Source organism: Parambassis ranga, chromosome 17 (assembly GCF_900634625.1).
Source record: "Parambassis ranga chromosome 17, fParRan2.1, whole genome shotgun sequence".
NCBI lineage: Eukaryota > Metazoa > Chordata > Actinopteri > Ambassidae > Parambassis > Parambassis ranga.
In genome coordinates this window covers 16,585,493-16,601,496 of record NC_041037.1, presented here as the reverse complement: position 1 = coordinate 16,601,496, position 16,004 = coordinate 16,585,493, and the positions used below count along the sequence as shown (strand labels likewise).

The following is a 16,004-nucleotide window of genomic DNA, read 5'->3' as shown; positions in this document are numbered from 1 at the left end:
GCAACGTTCTCCAGCTACATGTCCTCCCATTCAGGCTCTGTTTCTTTTACACAGAACAGTGAGGTGGAATAAAGGTGCAACAGTGCTGCTTTAAAAAGCCGGTGTCCAAAGGGCTTCTCTTTTCAAGACCTTTGTTTAAAGTGTGATTTGGGTACTTCCTCATGCTGCTCCTTAGATCTATCAGATCAGAGGAGGTGAGCAGAGGCAAAAAGAGCTGAGGGCATTTGTGTATGAGACACTCATTGGTGGGTTTTATTGTGAAGGTGGAAACTTGATCAGACTGAGGAATGTGTCAGGACAGCCCCATCTCTCTCTCCCTCCCTCCGTCCCCCTGTCTCTTTCCTCTCGGCCCCTTTTATCCCAAGGAAGAGGGAGGGCCAAAGCAGCAGGCAGGGGTCAGTGCTGGGGGAGGTGTGTGTGTGTGTGTGTGTGTGTGTGTGTGCGCACTGGCCACTGGAGGAGTCGGTGGTGGGGACCTGGGGGTGGTGTGTGAGGGAGCCAGTGAGGAGGCTGGTGTTTTGTGTGTATGTGTTGGGGGAGGGGTCGTTGGTAATCTTTGTGGCAGAAAATGGCGTCTAATGATAATGAAGGCCACGCTGTTGACCACTCCACAGCCACAACTCTGTATGGGCAGAGGAAATGTGGGGGGTGGGGAGTCCGTTCTCAGTCCCTTATGTCAGTGTGTGTGTGTGTGTGTTGGTAAACTAGCTCTTATCTGTTGTCAGGCTTTCCTCCATCTTGAGTGGCGGCCTGGAGCTCCCAGGTTAATTTAGCATAATAATGGCTGCCGGCCATTCACTGCTACTCTAAAATGGAGGACCTCTGCAATCACCCAAATATCTTCTTTCATTCTTTCTTCTCTCGTCCCCTCCCTCCAATCCCACCTCTTCCTGATGAGGAGTAGCGTATCCTTTTATCTTGTCCTCTTCTTTCCTGCCCCTCTTTCTTTCTTCTGCCCCTCTTTCTTGCCTGTCCTTCTTATCCAAGACACTGAGTGAAGTTGTCAAGACAAGTAGGTCAACATTAAATCTCAATATTGCTGTGTTCTTCACTAGCCATAGAACAGTTGCAGCATGGCTGTAGTTCTCTTATTAAAGCTACAGGCAGAACTTTTACATACACTGCAAAAGATGTATGCATTCCGGTGAATCCCAGAGGCCTCTGAATTGCAATCTCTGTCCATCATTTTGCTTGTTGGATAAGACCTAAGCTAACCCAGCTCAGACCCAAGACAGCCACAGAGAAATGCATCATTGATCTCAAAGCATTGCACAGTGCTATCTAGCTTGCTAACATGGATTGTATTGATGTGGGTTTTTCCTTGTTGCTTAAAAAAAGCAATTGAGGTTGGTTAGTAGGGTATGTAGGTATGACATCCACCTAAATAATGTATTGTCTAACTTGAGCCCCAGAGCCAGTAGTTTAATGTTGCATTTGTCTTCACTGTCAGTCGGTTTACTTTTTACTTTCGTAGGACTTTAAGTCTTTTTGTTTTGTTGGAGCATCAACTTTCCACAACTTGTCACACTCTCTGGTTTGCTCCAACACGTTTGAAGAGAGGATGCTTCCGTCATCAGGTTCAGCACTTAGTGTTGTTAACAACCACTGTGCAACAACATGAGGTTTAAAACTGGTCAAATAAGCATGCTTTTTTTAAACTTCGGCATTCATTCACATGCAAAAGTCTAAAATGCGAGTTTACAGCCCGTGTTTTATTGTCATTACATGATTTCAAAGTTTCAACAAATACGATGCTTCTCATTTATCAAAAATACACAGGAAAATAAATAATGGGAGACCTCATCACAGTGGAAGAACAAGTCAGTTAAATATCGTTGGTATTTTGTTCATTTAGGAAGTACAAGAGATTAAAGTAGTTTCCCCTCCTGAGGTGCAAATGCACGTAACAATAGTTTTTTTGTAGAGCCCAATACTTGAGACAACCCTCAACATAGAAATGGTTTTGTATGTGGTGGCCACAGACAACTGCTTTGTTGACATACACACAACTGACTTGCGTTGTGAGCTGCCATGAAGAAATTCCCCTGAGTTGGATCAGCACCTGATTTTAACTGTGAAACCAGCCCTTAATAGAGATGACGAACACTGACTGTGGGTGCGTCGTTTTTATTCCCAAATAATTGTAAACTGTACATCAGTAAAGATTTTCAAAGAGAAATGTATTTATTAAAATGCATTCTTCATTTAGAAACATGAACCTCTCACTTGCAGAGAACTTTTTCATGGGCCTCCAGCACATATGTACCATTGCAATTTTGGGGGATTTATGTGAGATTTCCACTGTGGGTGGAGAACTGAGTCCCAAAGCTCAAGAGTTTTTCTTGTGGGCCATACCATACTATACTATGTTTTCTCTGTGCGCTGTGTATTTGCATCTCTGCATGAACAAATAAACCACCACAGAGTTTCAGAAGCCTTTGCTTAATTGGTATAACCAGGGTGCTGGGCTGTGCTGTTAACCATTGAAGGAGGATTGTTGCTAGTGTGTCTGCATGTCTAAGGCATTCTGCTTCGAGTGGTAGAGGTTTCTGTTTGCTCCAAACATATTGGTTCAGATGGCTGATGTACCCTTCACAAACTTAAATGTCAACAGGCCAGCCTGATCTTAATATGCAGACAAAACTGAAATATCAGATGCAGTCTGTTTCAGCTGTCCAGGGTGGTGTGTGTTAGCGATACAGAGAGAATCAGGTGGTTTACTTGTCCAGTCAGCTCACTCCTCTCCTCTGACCTTGCCTTCTCTATCCATCCTCTTTTTTTTTCTCCCCCTTGCTCTCTCGCTCCCTCTGTCTACCTCTCTCAGAGGAAGTACATCTATAAATAACACAGCTCTCAGCTGCCACACCCTTCCCTCAATGTGTGTGTGTGTGTGTGTAGGGGTGATTTGTTTGCTGTACACACAGAGAAGTCAGACATGCATGCAGGCACCTTGCTTTGTGCATATCTGCAGACGTGTGTGCAAATACAGCACTTTCTGAGCATGCCTAGAAGATGTGTTGCCTTCTGGCCTTTGTGTTTTTTTACCCTTTTTGTGGTGGGTTGTGGGTATGACTCATCACAGCAGCAGGTGTCCGTTTACCCCACCCTTATTTGTTTTTGTCTTCCTCCTTCAGTGTGTCTCCCATATTGTCTATCCCTGTGCTTCCTGTCTTTCCTTTATTCCAATCTGAAAGTAGCATCTTGCAACCCCCCCCCCCCCCCCAAACACACAGTGGAACACAGCTGGCTGACATGTGTGAATGCCGAGCTATACGTCCATGAGTGAGGGAGGAGGGGGAGGAGCACACGTGTTCACCTGGATAGGACTCGCCTTATATGGAGATGTCTAATAGCCTGATTAGCATGTTAGGGTGACAGTATTATCAAGGTCCATCAAGAGTAATCACATTAAGTTCCATTAAACCTACCTTTCCATTTCTGCTGCAGGAAGCCTGTCCTTTGTAGACACAGTCATTTAAGCATGTTAACAGTCCTCTCATGTTTTTTGCAAAATTAGAAAACATTTGCAAAAAACTAAACTGTTTACTTTCTATAGGGACATTTGGATGGATGCATTGATTAACTTAGGTATCATTGAGACAGATTAAGTGATAAAAATGTGTTCCTTAAAAGACAAGAAGAGTGGACGGAGCAGGGAGCGGAGGAGAGAGGTGATGGTGCAGTTGAGAAGAGTAGCCAGGAAGAAGCTAGGAGGAAGAGAGGGGAGAAGGCAGCCAAGTGGAGAAGTGTGTGTGTGTGTGTGTGTGTGTGTGTGTGTGTGTGTGTGTGTGTGTGTGTGTGTGTGTGTGTGCGCGTGTGTGTGTGGCCAGATGGCTCCAGCGTGTGGCGACCAGCCAGAGGAACAGGTGCAGGTCACATGACCAGCCGTTACCACGGAGATGGTGATTGCTCTTGGCGTGAGGATGAAAGGAGAAGGGCCCCAGGGACAGAGAGGGGGTGAGAGATGTAGAGAAGAGGGGAGAGCGAGGGAGTGAGCAGGAGGGAGAGAGGCACAGAGCAGGAGAGAGGGCGAGCGACATAGACACAGAGAAGGCGAGAGAGAGAGATCCATGCATACTATACTACAGAGGGTAACTGAGCAAAACAACATACACAACTGTTTTACATTCTATCTACTACTGAATAGGAGCTGAAACAGTTTCCTTATATGTGTGGAGATACGATGTTGGCATTCTGAAACTCTTCAGTGTGTTGTAAACTGGATTCTCCAGCTGGCTTTGAGCAGACAATTGTGGATCCAGTTCCATGTTTGCAAATTAGCCGCATTCACTAATCCTCAATGCTAATGAATCTCTAATGAAACCTTTTAGCTGTACTTACTTTTTTTTATCAGCAAAGGGCAGAGGACAAAAAGTCTCTTCATAATTCTTCAGCCAGCAGCGGCCCTCATTTTTGCTTGTTAAAGTGACAGACGTCACTGATGGTGGGCCACAACTGCAGCCAGTCAGACGTTCATTCCATTAGTAGCTTATGTAGGTTAAGATGAGATGTAACAAAACTTCAGCGTCTGGTTGAAGTGGTCTTTGCAGTCGCCTATTAAGCTGAAGATGTAAAACACCTCTTTAAGTGTAGTCGCAACCTGGTGCTTCAACTGAGCCACAAGTTTATATTTTGGGTGTTCCACATGTGCTGGTTAAGGTTCAGTGTGTTCCATTAATGGTCAAACAAAAGTCAGCGGTCACCGTGTTTATTTTATCTGTTTACATGCTTCCCATTCATTATCTATGGAGTTACATAGATAACGAATGGGAAATGCTTTGCAGTGCATTGTGGTGCCACTGCTTTGTGATACAAGAGATGGGAACAGCAGGGCTTGGCTACATTTTTCAATGAACTTATGTTGTGTTTCTAAAATGAAACGAATTCAGACTTCTTCTCAAAAGCAGATTCAGAATCTGCATGTTTTATTCCTCACATCAAGTCGGTCCATGTTAAAAGAAGAGCGGCCACAGTATTAGCCTTTGTCACATCAGTTAACATCTGGAAAGATCTGCACTGTTGATTTCTCTGTCATTAAAACATTTCAATGTTTAGTGGTAAGCCCATGCTAGAGTGCAGTGGATGGGTAGTGATGTGAGTCCTAGTGTTCTAAAACAGCTGTGAACACATTTCATGAACTCCTTGGAAAGGTGGGTCTCAGTCTTTGGTGTGCATCAAGGTTAATGTGGCTGTTGTCAGAAGTCCTAATGAATAACCTCAGGATTTCACCCACTAGCTGGGTAGAGAACAGGGAAGATGAAAGCAAGGCAAAGTGGAGTTGAACAGTGTTTATATCAACAGGCGTGACATGTCTGAAAGTAGAGTAGATCCACGCTGTCCCCTAATTTTTTGGGACTTCATGTACAACTGTGAGGAGTATAGTCCGTGTGGGTTGAACAAGGCCTCATCATACACATATCTGCTGTCTGAAAATGTTGTAGAGCAGGCTACTACTGAGGGAGGCAGTGAGGGAGATGCTGAGTGTCCTCTCACCTCTGTGGTGTGAATGCACACACGCACACGCACACAAACACACAAACACGCACACAAACACACACACACACACACACAGAGATAAAGCCAGCTCCTCTTTCTTTCCGTGCCAGAGATTAGTGGAAGCTTTGGGGCCTCTCAACCCCCCTCCTTGTCTGCCTGTGTCTCTCTCTCTCTCTCTCTCTCTCTCTCTCTCTCCCCCCCTTCCTGTGTCTCTCTCTCTCTCTCTCTCTCTCTCTCTCTCTCTCTCTCTCCCCCCTTCCTGTGTCTCTCTCTCTCTCTCTCTCTCTCTCAGGGCCCCCCTCTCTCTTCCTCTCTCTGCCTGTATCTCTCTATCTGGCTCCCTCTGTCCCTGCCTCCATGCAGTCTTTCATCATATTAACCCCCTGTGTGCCAGAGCCTGAGGCACACTAATGATTTCTAAATGGGTAAATCAAACATGGCGATTGCCCTGGGACAGAGAAGCATGCACACACATGTGCACACACATGAATGCTTGTTAAAGTGTTACTTCTTCTACAGACTAAGGAATGGGTTAGTGTAGGGTAGTTACTTTTATCATTAGTGGTATAATTTAGTTGTTTTTTTCCTTCTCTTCTACAGTGGTAAAAAGGTGGAGTCAGAGGGTGGGACAAGCGCTGCTAAGAAGGATTCCAAGAGGAAGAGAGAGTCTTCAGTCAGCGATGATGTGGAGGTAAAGTCTCCACCCCCCTCTCCTCCTGAAGAAGAAGATGATGATGGTGTACAGGTGAGAAATTAATGCATTTTGAACTTGTTGTTAATTTGTCATAACGGCCTCACAACGCAAATCCTGAAACATATTCATACACAAGCCATATTGCACATCACAGTTCCAAGAAGTCAGAAGTATAAAACTTGTGTAGATTCCTGAGTCAGGGCCTGTGGAGGTAGAAGGCGTGCTGTTTGTGTTGTAAACCAGTCCTTGTTGACATACTAAGCAGACAAGCCCCCTGTCAAGTTTATATCATGCGCTATCAGCACCTTTTCTGCTGTTGCACACATTTTTTGATAGCATTTTTGCATTTAAGTAGAATTTAGTATCTTTTGATGTGGGATATGGTGCTGCGGTTGGTCCATTTTATCCCCTTCTTCACACCAAATTATGTAGGCCATTAAAAGTGTAGCATTAGGCTATTATCTGCATAATGACGTCTCCTATTCATATAGGAAAACACCTTAGCAGCTGTAAGTCACTTAGAAGCTGTTGGTTTGTTGCCCATACCCTTATAATATGGCAATACTTAAAGGTAATAAGTGATGACAAAGATGCCTGACTAAATGGAGCAGAATAATGAATAATGTCTGTTTCTTAGAAAAGGACAGCTGCTGAATGAGTTCTCTCTCTCTTCTCCACTTTAACCCGTTTTCCCCCATTCTTTCATCCATTAGAAGCGTCGTTCCAGCCGTCAAGTGAAAAGGAAGAGGTACACTGAAGATCTGGAGTTTAGGATCTCTGAGGATGATGACAGCGGAGACGACTCACCAGCACCTAAATCCCCATCATCCTCATCACAGCAACAGGTGCAGTTTGAGTTTCAGTTATTCCGTCTTCTTGAGAAGGATGTGTGTACAGTTAGGGGGAAAAATGATTTGAAAAAAGTTTTCATGAATGAAGTATTTCCCTTCACAAAAAGTGCTTTAGTACTTGGTGGCATAACCTTTGTTGGCAATCGCACAGGTCAGACGTTTCTTGTAGTTGGCCACAAGGTTTGCACACATCTCAGGGGAGATTTTGTCCCACTCCTCTTTGCAGACTCTCTCCAAGTCATTAATGTTTTGTGGCTGATGTTTGGCAACCCCAACCTTCAGCTCCCTCCACAGATTTTCTATGGAATTAAGGTCTGGAGACTGACTAGGCCACTCCGAGACCTTAATATGCCTCTACTTGGACCCCACTACACATTCACAGGCATCTGTAAAAACAAAGACACCTCGATTTGTAAATAATGGCACCAGCTGTTGTCACCTTCGCAGCCAGCTGCTTGGTGATGGTCTTGTAGTACATTCTAGCCTTGTTTAGGTCTTGTCCCTGACATCCTTGGAAAGCTCTTTGGTCTTGGCCGTGGTGAAGAGTTTGGAATCTGGATTCATTGATAGCTTCTGTGTACAGATGTCTTTTATACAGGTAACGAGCTCAGAGGGCTCCCAATGTCAGAGCCTTACCTGTATAAAACACACCTGGGAGCAGAACTCTGGCTGATTGATAGGAGATCAAATACTTATTTCATTCATGAAATTAAACCTACCATTGAAATTATAGACTGATCATTTCTTTGTTAGTGGGAAAAACATACAAATAATAGCAGGGGTTCAAATATATTTAGATGTTCAAACTGTATATACAATTGGGTAATGTATGGATGCTAGAATAAAACAACTGAAAAAGTTGTATTTATAAAATTAAGCCTGTGTACTTACTATGGATCCTGAAGAAGCTGTCGCTTAAATCCGAAGTTGTTTGTGTCATACTGGTGATGTCTAAAGATGTGGCAGGCTGGCTTAGACTCAACAATTGTCTTGTATTTTCAGGATGTGGCGGAGGCTGAGGGGCCTGTTGTGGAGAAGATCATGGGTTTGCGCACCTCTAAAAAACAGGTAAGATGCGCGTGCACGCACGCACCCGCCCGCCACACACACGTCACAGGGAGTACACAGACAGGCCAGTCCGAGTCATGGTTTACGTCATCTGATTAGCAACTCCACAGCTGGCCTAAGCTGATTACCCACACACACACTCTCTCACTCACACTCATGCTCTCACAAAGAGCTTAGACAGTATGTATTCACTTGGTGTGAGTGGAGACGAGTTCTTCGTGTGTGTGTGTGTGTGTGCGCTCACATGCTTCTGGTTGTGTGTGTGTTGGCCCGGCTTTGTTTTATACGCCTTGTCTAAAGAAAGCTCATTCCTGAGCCAACGCACACTCACATACAGTCACCAGCCAACTTTTCTTTGCTAGCCAGCTGCCAATGGGTTACCCCCCACCTACGCGCACACACAAGCATGCACACACTCTCACAGCTCCATTCAGAGTTGACCCCGGGCTTGGCGCACAGCCAAAACCACAACGCTAGCTACGCCAGACGCCAAGCTAGCGTTTCCTCAGGCTGTGTGTGTGATTGATGATTCATGGCATTACAGTGGTAGTAGCATTGTGGAGGATGTGTGTGTCTGTCTGTGTACACACGTGTGCTTTATGGTAGTAAAGGTTGAATTTAAGTGGACACCTTTGCTTAAAACAGCTACTGTTTAGGTGTTTCCCCCTTTTTTGCGCACAAGCTGCATGTATGGAATATTAGTCATACGCTGGTTAGAAGTTGAATAACTTATTTAGATGTTTTTACATTTTCAGACTACTTCTCCAGCTTCATTTATATCTAGGCTTTATTAGCCAAAATGGTAAATGGCTCCAAGACTGAAGACTTAAATGAAACAATAGCTTCCCTCACTAAGATGTCAAGCAGTGAGATTCAGTGTTGACTGACATGTCAATGTGAAAGCAGCATGCAGGCCGCTTCTGCGCCACTCCACTAATTCAGCCACATGTTGTATAACAATGACGAGCCTCTTCTGCTCTTTCACCATGCAGCTGCTATATTTGCTGTGATTATTAACCTTTTTTTCTCCTTTTCAGCTGGAGTCGGGGGAGGAAATGGAGGTGGAGGAGTTCTATGTCAAGTTCAAGGGCTTGTGAGTAGTAGCTAGTTTTTTTTTTCTTTGCTCTCCACCTCTTTTGTCTTACACTGCAGGGATCCTTCTTTTTTTAGACATATTTTCAACACACACACACACCAGGGTGTCCATGTGTCTTGAAGTGTGAAAAGCTCAGTATATTTTAGCCTGCAGTCCTTTGTCATATTCCTTCACCTTGAGGTGGCTGTTATTTGATTAATTCTTGGGAAAGTGGTAGTGGTTGCTGTCATAATGTAAAACACATAACTTCACATTTTAGCTGGAACTTATTTTCATTGATGTCTAGATTGCAGCGTAGACAAAAGAAACAGATTTTGCAAATGAGATCAAAGCTGCATGTCCGATACACAAATTTTGAGCCGTGACTTGCAAATAAGTGCAGACAGCCTGAAGTCTGAACAAAGCAGCTCTTTTTAAATTGATGCCACTGTTGTCTGTAACTTTATAAACATAGATTGGTATTAATCACACAGGTGCTTTTGTTTTTTGTGATGACCTTTATTTAGATCACCGTGTATCAACAATACACATTTTTTTTGTCATAGTACATGTGTCTAAAAACCGACATTCACACTGTATTTTCTGGTTTTGTGTTTCAGTTCATATCTCCATTGTCGCTGGGCTGACCTGGAGGAACTGGAAAAGGACAAGAGAATACATCAAAAGGTCAAGAGGTATAAGGCCAAGCAACAACTCAACAACTTTATTACAGAGGTAAGACCCAAGACCCAGCATTACATTATCTCATTATCTCAGTCCTGACCTTACTCTGCATGGAACCTACTGTTCACAAGGGTCAAAACAATAAAGTGACAGTAATTTAAAATAGTTTTAAATTAAATAAAAATGCACAGATAAGTTTTAGCCATCAAAAGATGTTTAATTACTGTGTTGTTCATCATCAAATGATTGTTGAATTGACTGTATGTACAATAATAGAGACTTCGTACATGTAAGAGTGAAGCTCTTAAGTAAAAGAAAGGACACTTTCAAATTTTCCAAATCTGGCCTCAGGTCAAGTCATTTCATAACTCACAGTGTAAAACTGCTTGTTTTCTCTTTAGATGGATGATGAGCCTTTTAACCCAGACTATGTGGAGGTGGACCGTGTCCTGGATGTTTCAGAGAGCACAGATGAAAATGGAGAGGTGCTTTGATCTCATGGGTTTAGGCCTCTCTCTTTTTTTTCTCTACCTCTTTGCACACACACTTACCAACCTTCCCTCTGTGTGTTCTTTGCAGATGGTGACTTTATATTTGGTGAAATGGTGCAGCCTGCCTTACGAAGACTCCACGTGGGAGCTTAAGGCCGACATCGACCAGTCAAAGATTGAAGAATATGAACGCATTGCAGCACGCGTACCCAACACTAAGAGAGTGGTGAGTAGCCGAGTGTGTAGGTGCGTTTTGGGTGTTATCTGTCTCCGAGCCTCCTCCTAGTAGGCGTGTGCGTGTTTGTGTGTGTTGGCCTGCTGCCTGCTCCTTCCTTTTCCAGATTTACAGCTCCCTTAACTGCTCTCCACAGGGCCACGTTCTTGTGGTCATACACACTGACTTGCACACACACACACGCCCTGCTCTTGTGGCCCGGCCAAACCACTAACAGTGTGTTTAATGCCGAACAGAAGCTGCTGACTGGCTGTGGTCTTTCCCTTCCTCTTGCTGTGTCCGTCTATGTAACTACTGCCTACTCTTTCTTCTTAAGGGCCATGTTAGAAATGCTCCATTATATGGTGACAGCATTTGGAGGTAGTTTGCCGTTAGCCTGGACCAGTGTGTATCTTCATTGATTGTCCATGTCCAGCACATTTTGTTTTCGGTACAGATGCATTTAAATGATTTTTGTACACAAAATCTTTTTAAAGCTGACCCAGGGCCCCCTGAATAAGATGATAAAACATTGGTTATACCTCTTTCTGCTGCACAAGTATATGAAGTAGTATTCAAATGATAAAATGAATCATTGAGTCATGAACATTTTATTGCAAAGAAAATGCTCAACAATATTTTTTGGCTCTTTAATGTATAAAAAAAATCTAGCATTGAATAGTTAAGGTATAGAAAACTACACAAGACAGTACACATTTTCTCATTAATAGTTTCTGCTGTGTTATGCTGCACACAGACATGCATGATGTTCTCTGTTGCCCTATTTATGATGGTGTCATAGAGGTGCAGGACTGAAAAATGAGCTCAGAAACTTCTTAGGGGTTAACCACTCTCACAAAAAATCAGGATTCTTGCATTGATAATTTGTGCGGGACTAATAAGCCCCACTGTGGTTTAATAACGTATAATTTCTTCTTTAACCAGGATCGGCCTCCTGCAGCCGACTGGAAAAAGCTGGAGGGCTCCAGGGAATACAGGAACGGCAACGCACTCAGGGAATACCAGCTAGAAGGCCTTAACTGGCTAACTTTCAACTGGTACAACTCGTAAGTCACCATCAATTGTGTTCTGTTAGAATTAGTCCATAATTGCTACTGTTGTGGGATAGCACCTTATTTAATAGTCTTAAGTGGACATTAAAGTGAACATTATGTGGCCCTGTGGCATACTGCTTTTTGAGTTTTCCCACTGGCGCCGTCCATGCCTGATGTACATGCTCTGATTGCACCACAGGAGTCCTCAGACAAACATCTTATATTTATCTTTGTCTGAAGGTGAATGCTAGGATGGATTTTGTGTTTACTGGGATATATCAGGCACATACTGAAGGAATTCGGCTATATCTCGGAGGATGACAAATTGGCCACTTTTCCAGCAATGAAGCACAGAGAATTTTCCAACTTGTCCCCCAACCTTTCTTTGCATTAGATCACTGGAGTGGAAAACAGGCTGCCTCACCCCCTTGGAAAAGCAGCATTAATAAACCAGAAGGGAAAATCTTTTAGCCCATGCAAACCTATTGACTTAAGTCATGTAAAAGTTATGAAAAATTACATCAAAGTTTCTCACCAGTGACACTAAAACACAAATGTCATCTGCCATCTGTTTCACTCTGTCTACATTACTTGTCCCCCTGCAGACGTAACTGTATCTTGGCTGATGAAATGGGTCTGGGGAAGACCATCCAGTCTATTACATTCCTCTATGAGATTCACATGAAGGGAATTCAGGGGCCATTTCTGGTCATCGCTCCGCTTTCCACCATCCCTAACTGGGAGAGAGAGTTCAGGACCTGGACTGAGCTCAACGCGGTTGTCTACCATGGCAGCCAGGCCAGCCGTAAGACCATCCAGGCCTACGAGATGTACTACAGAGATGCACAGGTATCTTTTGGCATGCTATAAAAGATGAGAAGCTCATGATTAGATGTATTTTTTCACTTCACTGTATCTGAGAAACAGGATGAGTATCATGTAAAGTAGGCGGAAGATACAAAACACTGCCGTGTGCGACAGTCAGCAGATCTGAACGCCTCCTCACTCAGCTGGGGATGGACAGTGCTCTCTTGCTGCATAAGCTCTTTACAGGCCTCTAGCTGTAAGCCATGTACTGTAAGCTCTCATTGCACAATGTTGCTAACATCTCTTAGTGTAACCGTCGCCACAGTGAGCCCGTGAAGAAAATAAGCTGTGGTAGCATTGTACTTGCTCCCTGCTTGTTCCTAATCCATGTTATGGTAATCCTCAAGGTCATGATGCAGCGGCACTGTGTTCTTTTCCCTTGTCCTGTTTGCTTCACCACATACAGCAGATATATTAGACATTTTGGTGATAGAGAGAAGAAAGGTTCTGTTGTGTTTTAATACCTAGGGCAGCTACCACTTTTCTGAACAAATTAATGGCGTTACCATTGCTCTTGAACACCTAATTTACAGTCACTAATCTCACTGTTCGCTGTGTTTTTCTCCTATCACTGCAGGGTAAGATAATAAAAGGAGCGTATCGGTTCCATGCGGTGATAACAACGTTCGAGATGATTTTGGCTGACTGTCCAGAACTTCGCAGTATCCCGTGGCGTTGTGTAGTGATAGATGAAGCCCATCGACTCAAAAACCGAAACTGCAAACTACTGGAAGGACTCAAAATGATGGACATGGTGAGTTCATGGTAGTTATGACAAAAAGAATAAAGAAATGTGGCATTTGTTAGTTTGTTTGCACAAACAGCACAGTATCAGTTTGAGTTGACCTCTGTGTATTAATACATTCCATCTGTCCTCCTTTCATGAGGTAAATTCTTGTAGACACACCCTTCAATCAATTTTAGAAACTCTAAATATGTCCTTCCTGTCTCTTTTTCCTCCAGGAGCACAAAGTTCTTTTGACAGGAACTCCTCTCCAGAACACTGTGGAGGAGCTCTTCAGCTTACTCAACTTCCTGGAGCCAGAAAGATTCCCATCTGAAGAGACATTCATGACTGAATTTGGAGACCTTAAGACTGAAGAACAGGTAACAAGGCTACTCAAAAAATAAGCGCAGGGGGTTCCTGTGTTCCCTAAATGTCTAATCCACTAACACTTCCTGTTTGTATCAGGTTCAGAAACTGCAAGGTATTCTTAAGCCCATGATGCTGAGAAGACTGAAAGAGGATGTGGAAAAGAACTTGGCCCCCAAGGAAGAGACCATCATTGAGGTATGACAAGTGGCGATGTTTGTTTGTTTGAAAACCAAGTATTTGTCAAACGTTTTCTTGATTTGATTTAAAAAAAAACAAAAAAAAAAAAACAACAACTACTTAGTAATAAGGCTCTTTACAGGTGGAGCTGACCAACATCCAGAAGAAATACTATCGGGCCATTTTGGAGAAGAACTTCTCCTTTCTGTCTAAAGGAGGTGCAGGGGGAGGTGGTGGTGGTGGTGGAAGTGCCAGTGTCCCCAACCTCCTCAACACCATGATGGAGTTGAGGAAATGCTGCAACCACCCCTACCTCATTAACGGTAGATACACTTCCGAAAGTGTGATGAACTTCTGCACCAATGTTTGTTTTCCTGTTTTGTAATTGTTGTCATCTACTCCAGGAGCGGAAGAGAAGATCATTGAGGAGTTCAGGGACTCCCATGGTGGACGGACAGTCATACCAGACATGGCCCTGCAAGCAATGGTCCAGGCAGCCGGCAAATTGGTGCTCATTGATAAGCTGCTGCCCAAACTGAAAGCGGGTGGGCACAGAGTTCTGGTGTTTAGTCAGATGGTTCGGTGTCTGGACATCCTAGAGGACTACCTCATCCAGAAAAGGTGAGGACAGAGTTTTATCTTCAGTCATGTTGTAGCAGCAGCAGAAAAATGTGCAACTTGGCACCCTCATGCAACCGCTAAATCGATCACACCTTCTGGTTTTTAAGCCCCTTGATTGGGGGAAACTACAGACATTGTTATTACAGTTTTGCAGATGTAGTGAGTCATCCCGTTTTTTTCTGTGTCAAGATATCCATACGAACGTATAGATGGCAGAGTTCGTGGTAACCTGCGGCAGGCAGCAATCGACCGCTTCTCCAGACCAGACTCTGACCGCTTTGTCTTCCTGCTGTGTACGAGAGCTGGAGGACTTGGCATCAACCTGACTGCAGCAGACACCTGTATCATCTTTGACTCTGACTGGAACCCTCAAAACGACCTCCAGGTACAGACCCACACCCTGCAGGTTACAGTATGCTGTAGAGTCCATAGTGGCTTTCAGGGTGGCCAGTTTGGAGTTCAGACAGTCTGTTGGGTATAATGACTCCACCAGCCACATTTAGCTCTGGTTCACTGAACCATATTATTAGTCCTCTGCTGTAACCTTACATCTCCAGCTGAGTACATTCCCACAAACCATTTTTCTGAGTCTGTATGCATTATCCACCAGGCTCAGGCAAGGTGTCATCGTATCGGCCAGTCCAAGGCCGTCAAGATCTACCGTCTAATCACAAGAAACAGCTACGAAAGGGAGATGTTCGACAAGGCCAGTCTGAAGCTTGGTCTCGACAAGGCTGTGCTCCAGAGCATGAGCGGACGAGAGAATGCCAACAGTGGGGTGAGAGACATCACCCATACCTAGTGACTGCGGTATATCAAGCGAATCTCATTTGACACAAAAATTAATTTTTGTTTTCTAGGTCCAACAGTTATCCAAGAAAGAGATTGAGGACTTGCTGAGGAAGGGGGCATACGGCGCTTTGATGGATGAGGAAGATGAAGGTTCAAAATTCTGTGAGGAAGACATAGACCAGATCCTCCAGAGACGAACCCACACCATCACTATTGAGTCTGAGGGCAAGGGGTCCACTTTTGCTAAGGTAAAAAAAACTCCAGCCTAATCGTTTCTTTTCCGTGCACTGTTCAGACTGTACACAGCTCAAAGTACAGTTTGCTGTGTCAGCAGCCTCATGTTAACCTGTTCTCCCTCTTGTCTGCAGGCCAGCTTTGTTGCAGCTGGTAACCGAACAGACATTTCTCTGGAAGACCCAGACTTCTGGCAGAAATGGGCCAAGAAGGCAGAGCTGGACATGGATGCAATCAATGGACGGGTATGAGACGCACACACAAGTACCTGCAGTCTAGACACCTTTGATGTTGCCTCAAAAAAAACCCACATATTGTAAATAACATATACAAAGTCTTGTGTCCCCTCATAGAAAGGGGCCTAGCAGTAGTAATTAGTCACAAGCTAGGGGGAAGAATGTGGGACAGACTGAGAGCAGGAGACAGAAAGGACAGGAGGGAAGCGCAGAGAGAGGGAGAGGGAGATTAATATTGACAGTTGGGAATCTCCTCTCTTCCTTAATTACCCATGTTTCTCTGCTCTCGTGTGTGTGTTTGAGCGAGAGAGAGTAAGCTGCTTAGCTCCACTTAACAGAGCGCAGATGCCTGG

At 44.1% G+C, this 16,004-nt stretch overlaps 1 protein-coding gene across 5 annotated transcripts in view; it reads left to right on the top strand.

Annotated features, from left to right (window-relative positions):
• Window positions 1–16,004, top strand: part of chd7 (chromodomain helicase DNA binding protein 7) — a 55,001-nt gene that overhangs the window by 22,547 nt on the left and 16,450 nt on the right. For all 5 annotated transcript variants that reach the window (XM_028428473.1, XM_028428469.1, XM_028428471.1 and 2 more), the window contains 18 exons: window positions 6,097–6,241; window positions 6,904–7,035; window positions 8,044–8,109; window positions 9,147–9,202; window positions 9,805–9,919; window positions 10,270–10,353; window positions 10,448–10,585; window positions 11,519–11,640; window positions 12,234–12,477; window positions 13,073–13,249; window positions 13,459–13,602; window positions 13,688–13,786; window positions 13,911–14,091; window positions 14,173–14,389; window positions 14,579–14,774; window positions 15,000–15,167; window positions 15,250–15,429; window positions 15,550–15,660. In XM_028428473.1, coding sequence (XP_028284274.1) covers window positions 6,097–6,241; window positions 6,904–7,035; window positions 8,044–8,109; window positions 9,147–9,202; window positions 9,805–9,919; window positions 10,270–10,353; window positions 10,448–10,585; window positions 11,519–11,640; window positions 12,234–12,477; window positions 13,073–13,249; window positions 13,459–13,602; window positions 13,688–13,786; window positions 13,911–14,091; window positions 14,173–14,389; window positions 14,579–14,774; window positions 15,000–15,167; window positions 15,250–15,429; window positions 15,550–15,660 — 2,575 coding nt within the window. The remainder of the gene's footprint in view (window positions 1–6,096; window positions 6,242–6,903; window positions 7,036–8,043; window positions 8,110–9,146; window positions 9,203–9,804; window positions 9,920–10,269; window positions 10,354–10,447; window positions 10,586–11,518; window positions 11,641–12,233; window positions 12,478–13,072; window positions 13,250–13,458; window positions 13,603–13,687; window positions 13,787–13,910; window positions 14,092–14,172; window positions 14,390–14,578; window positions 14,775–14,999; window positions 15,168–15,249; window positions 15,430–15,549; window positions 15,661–16,004) is intronic.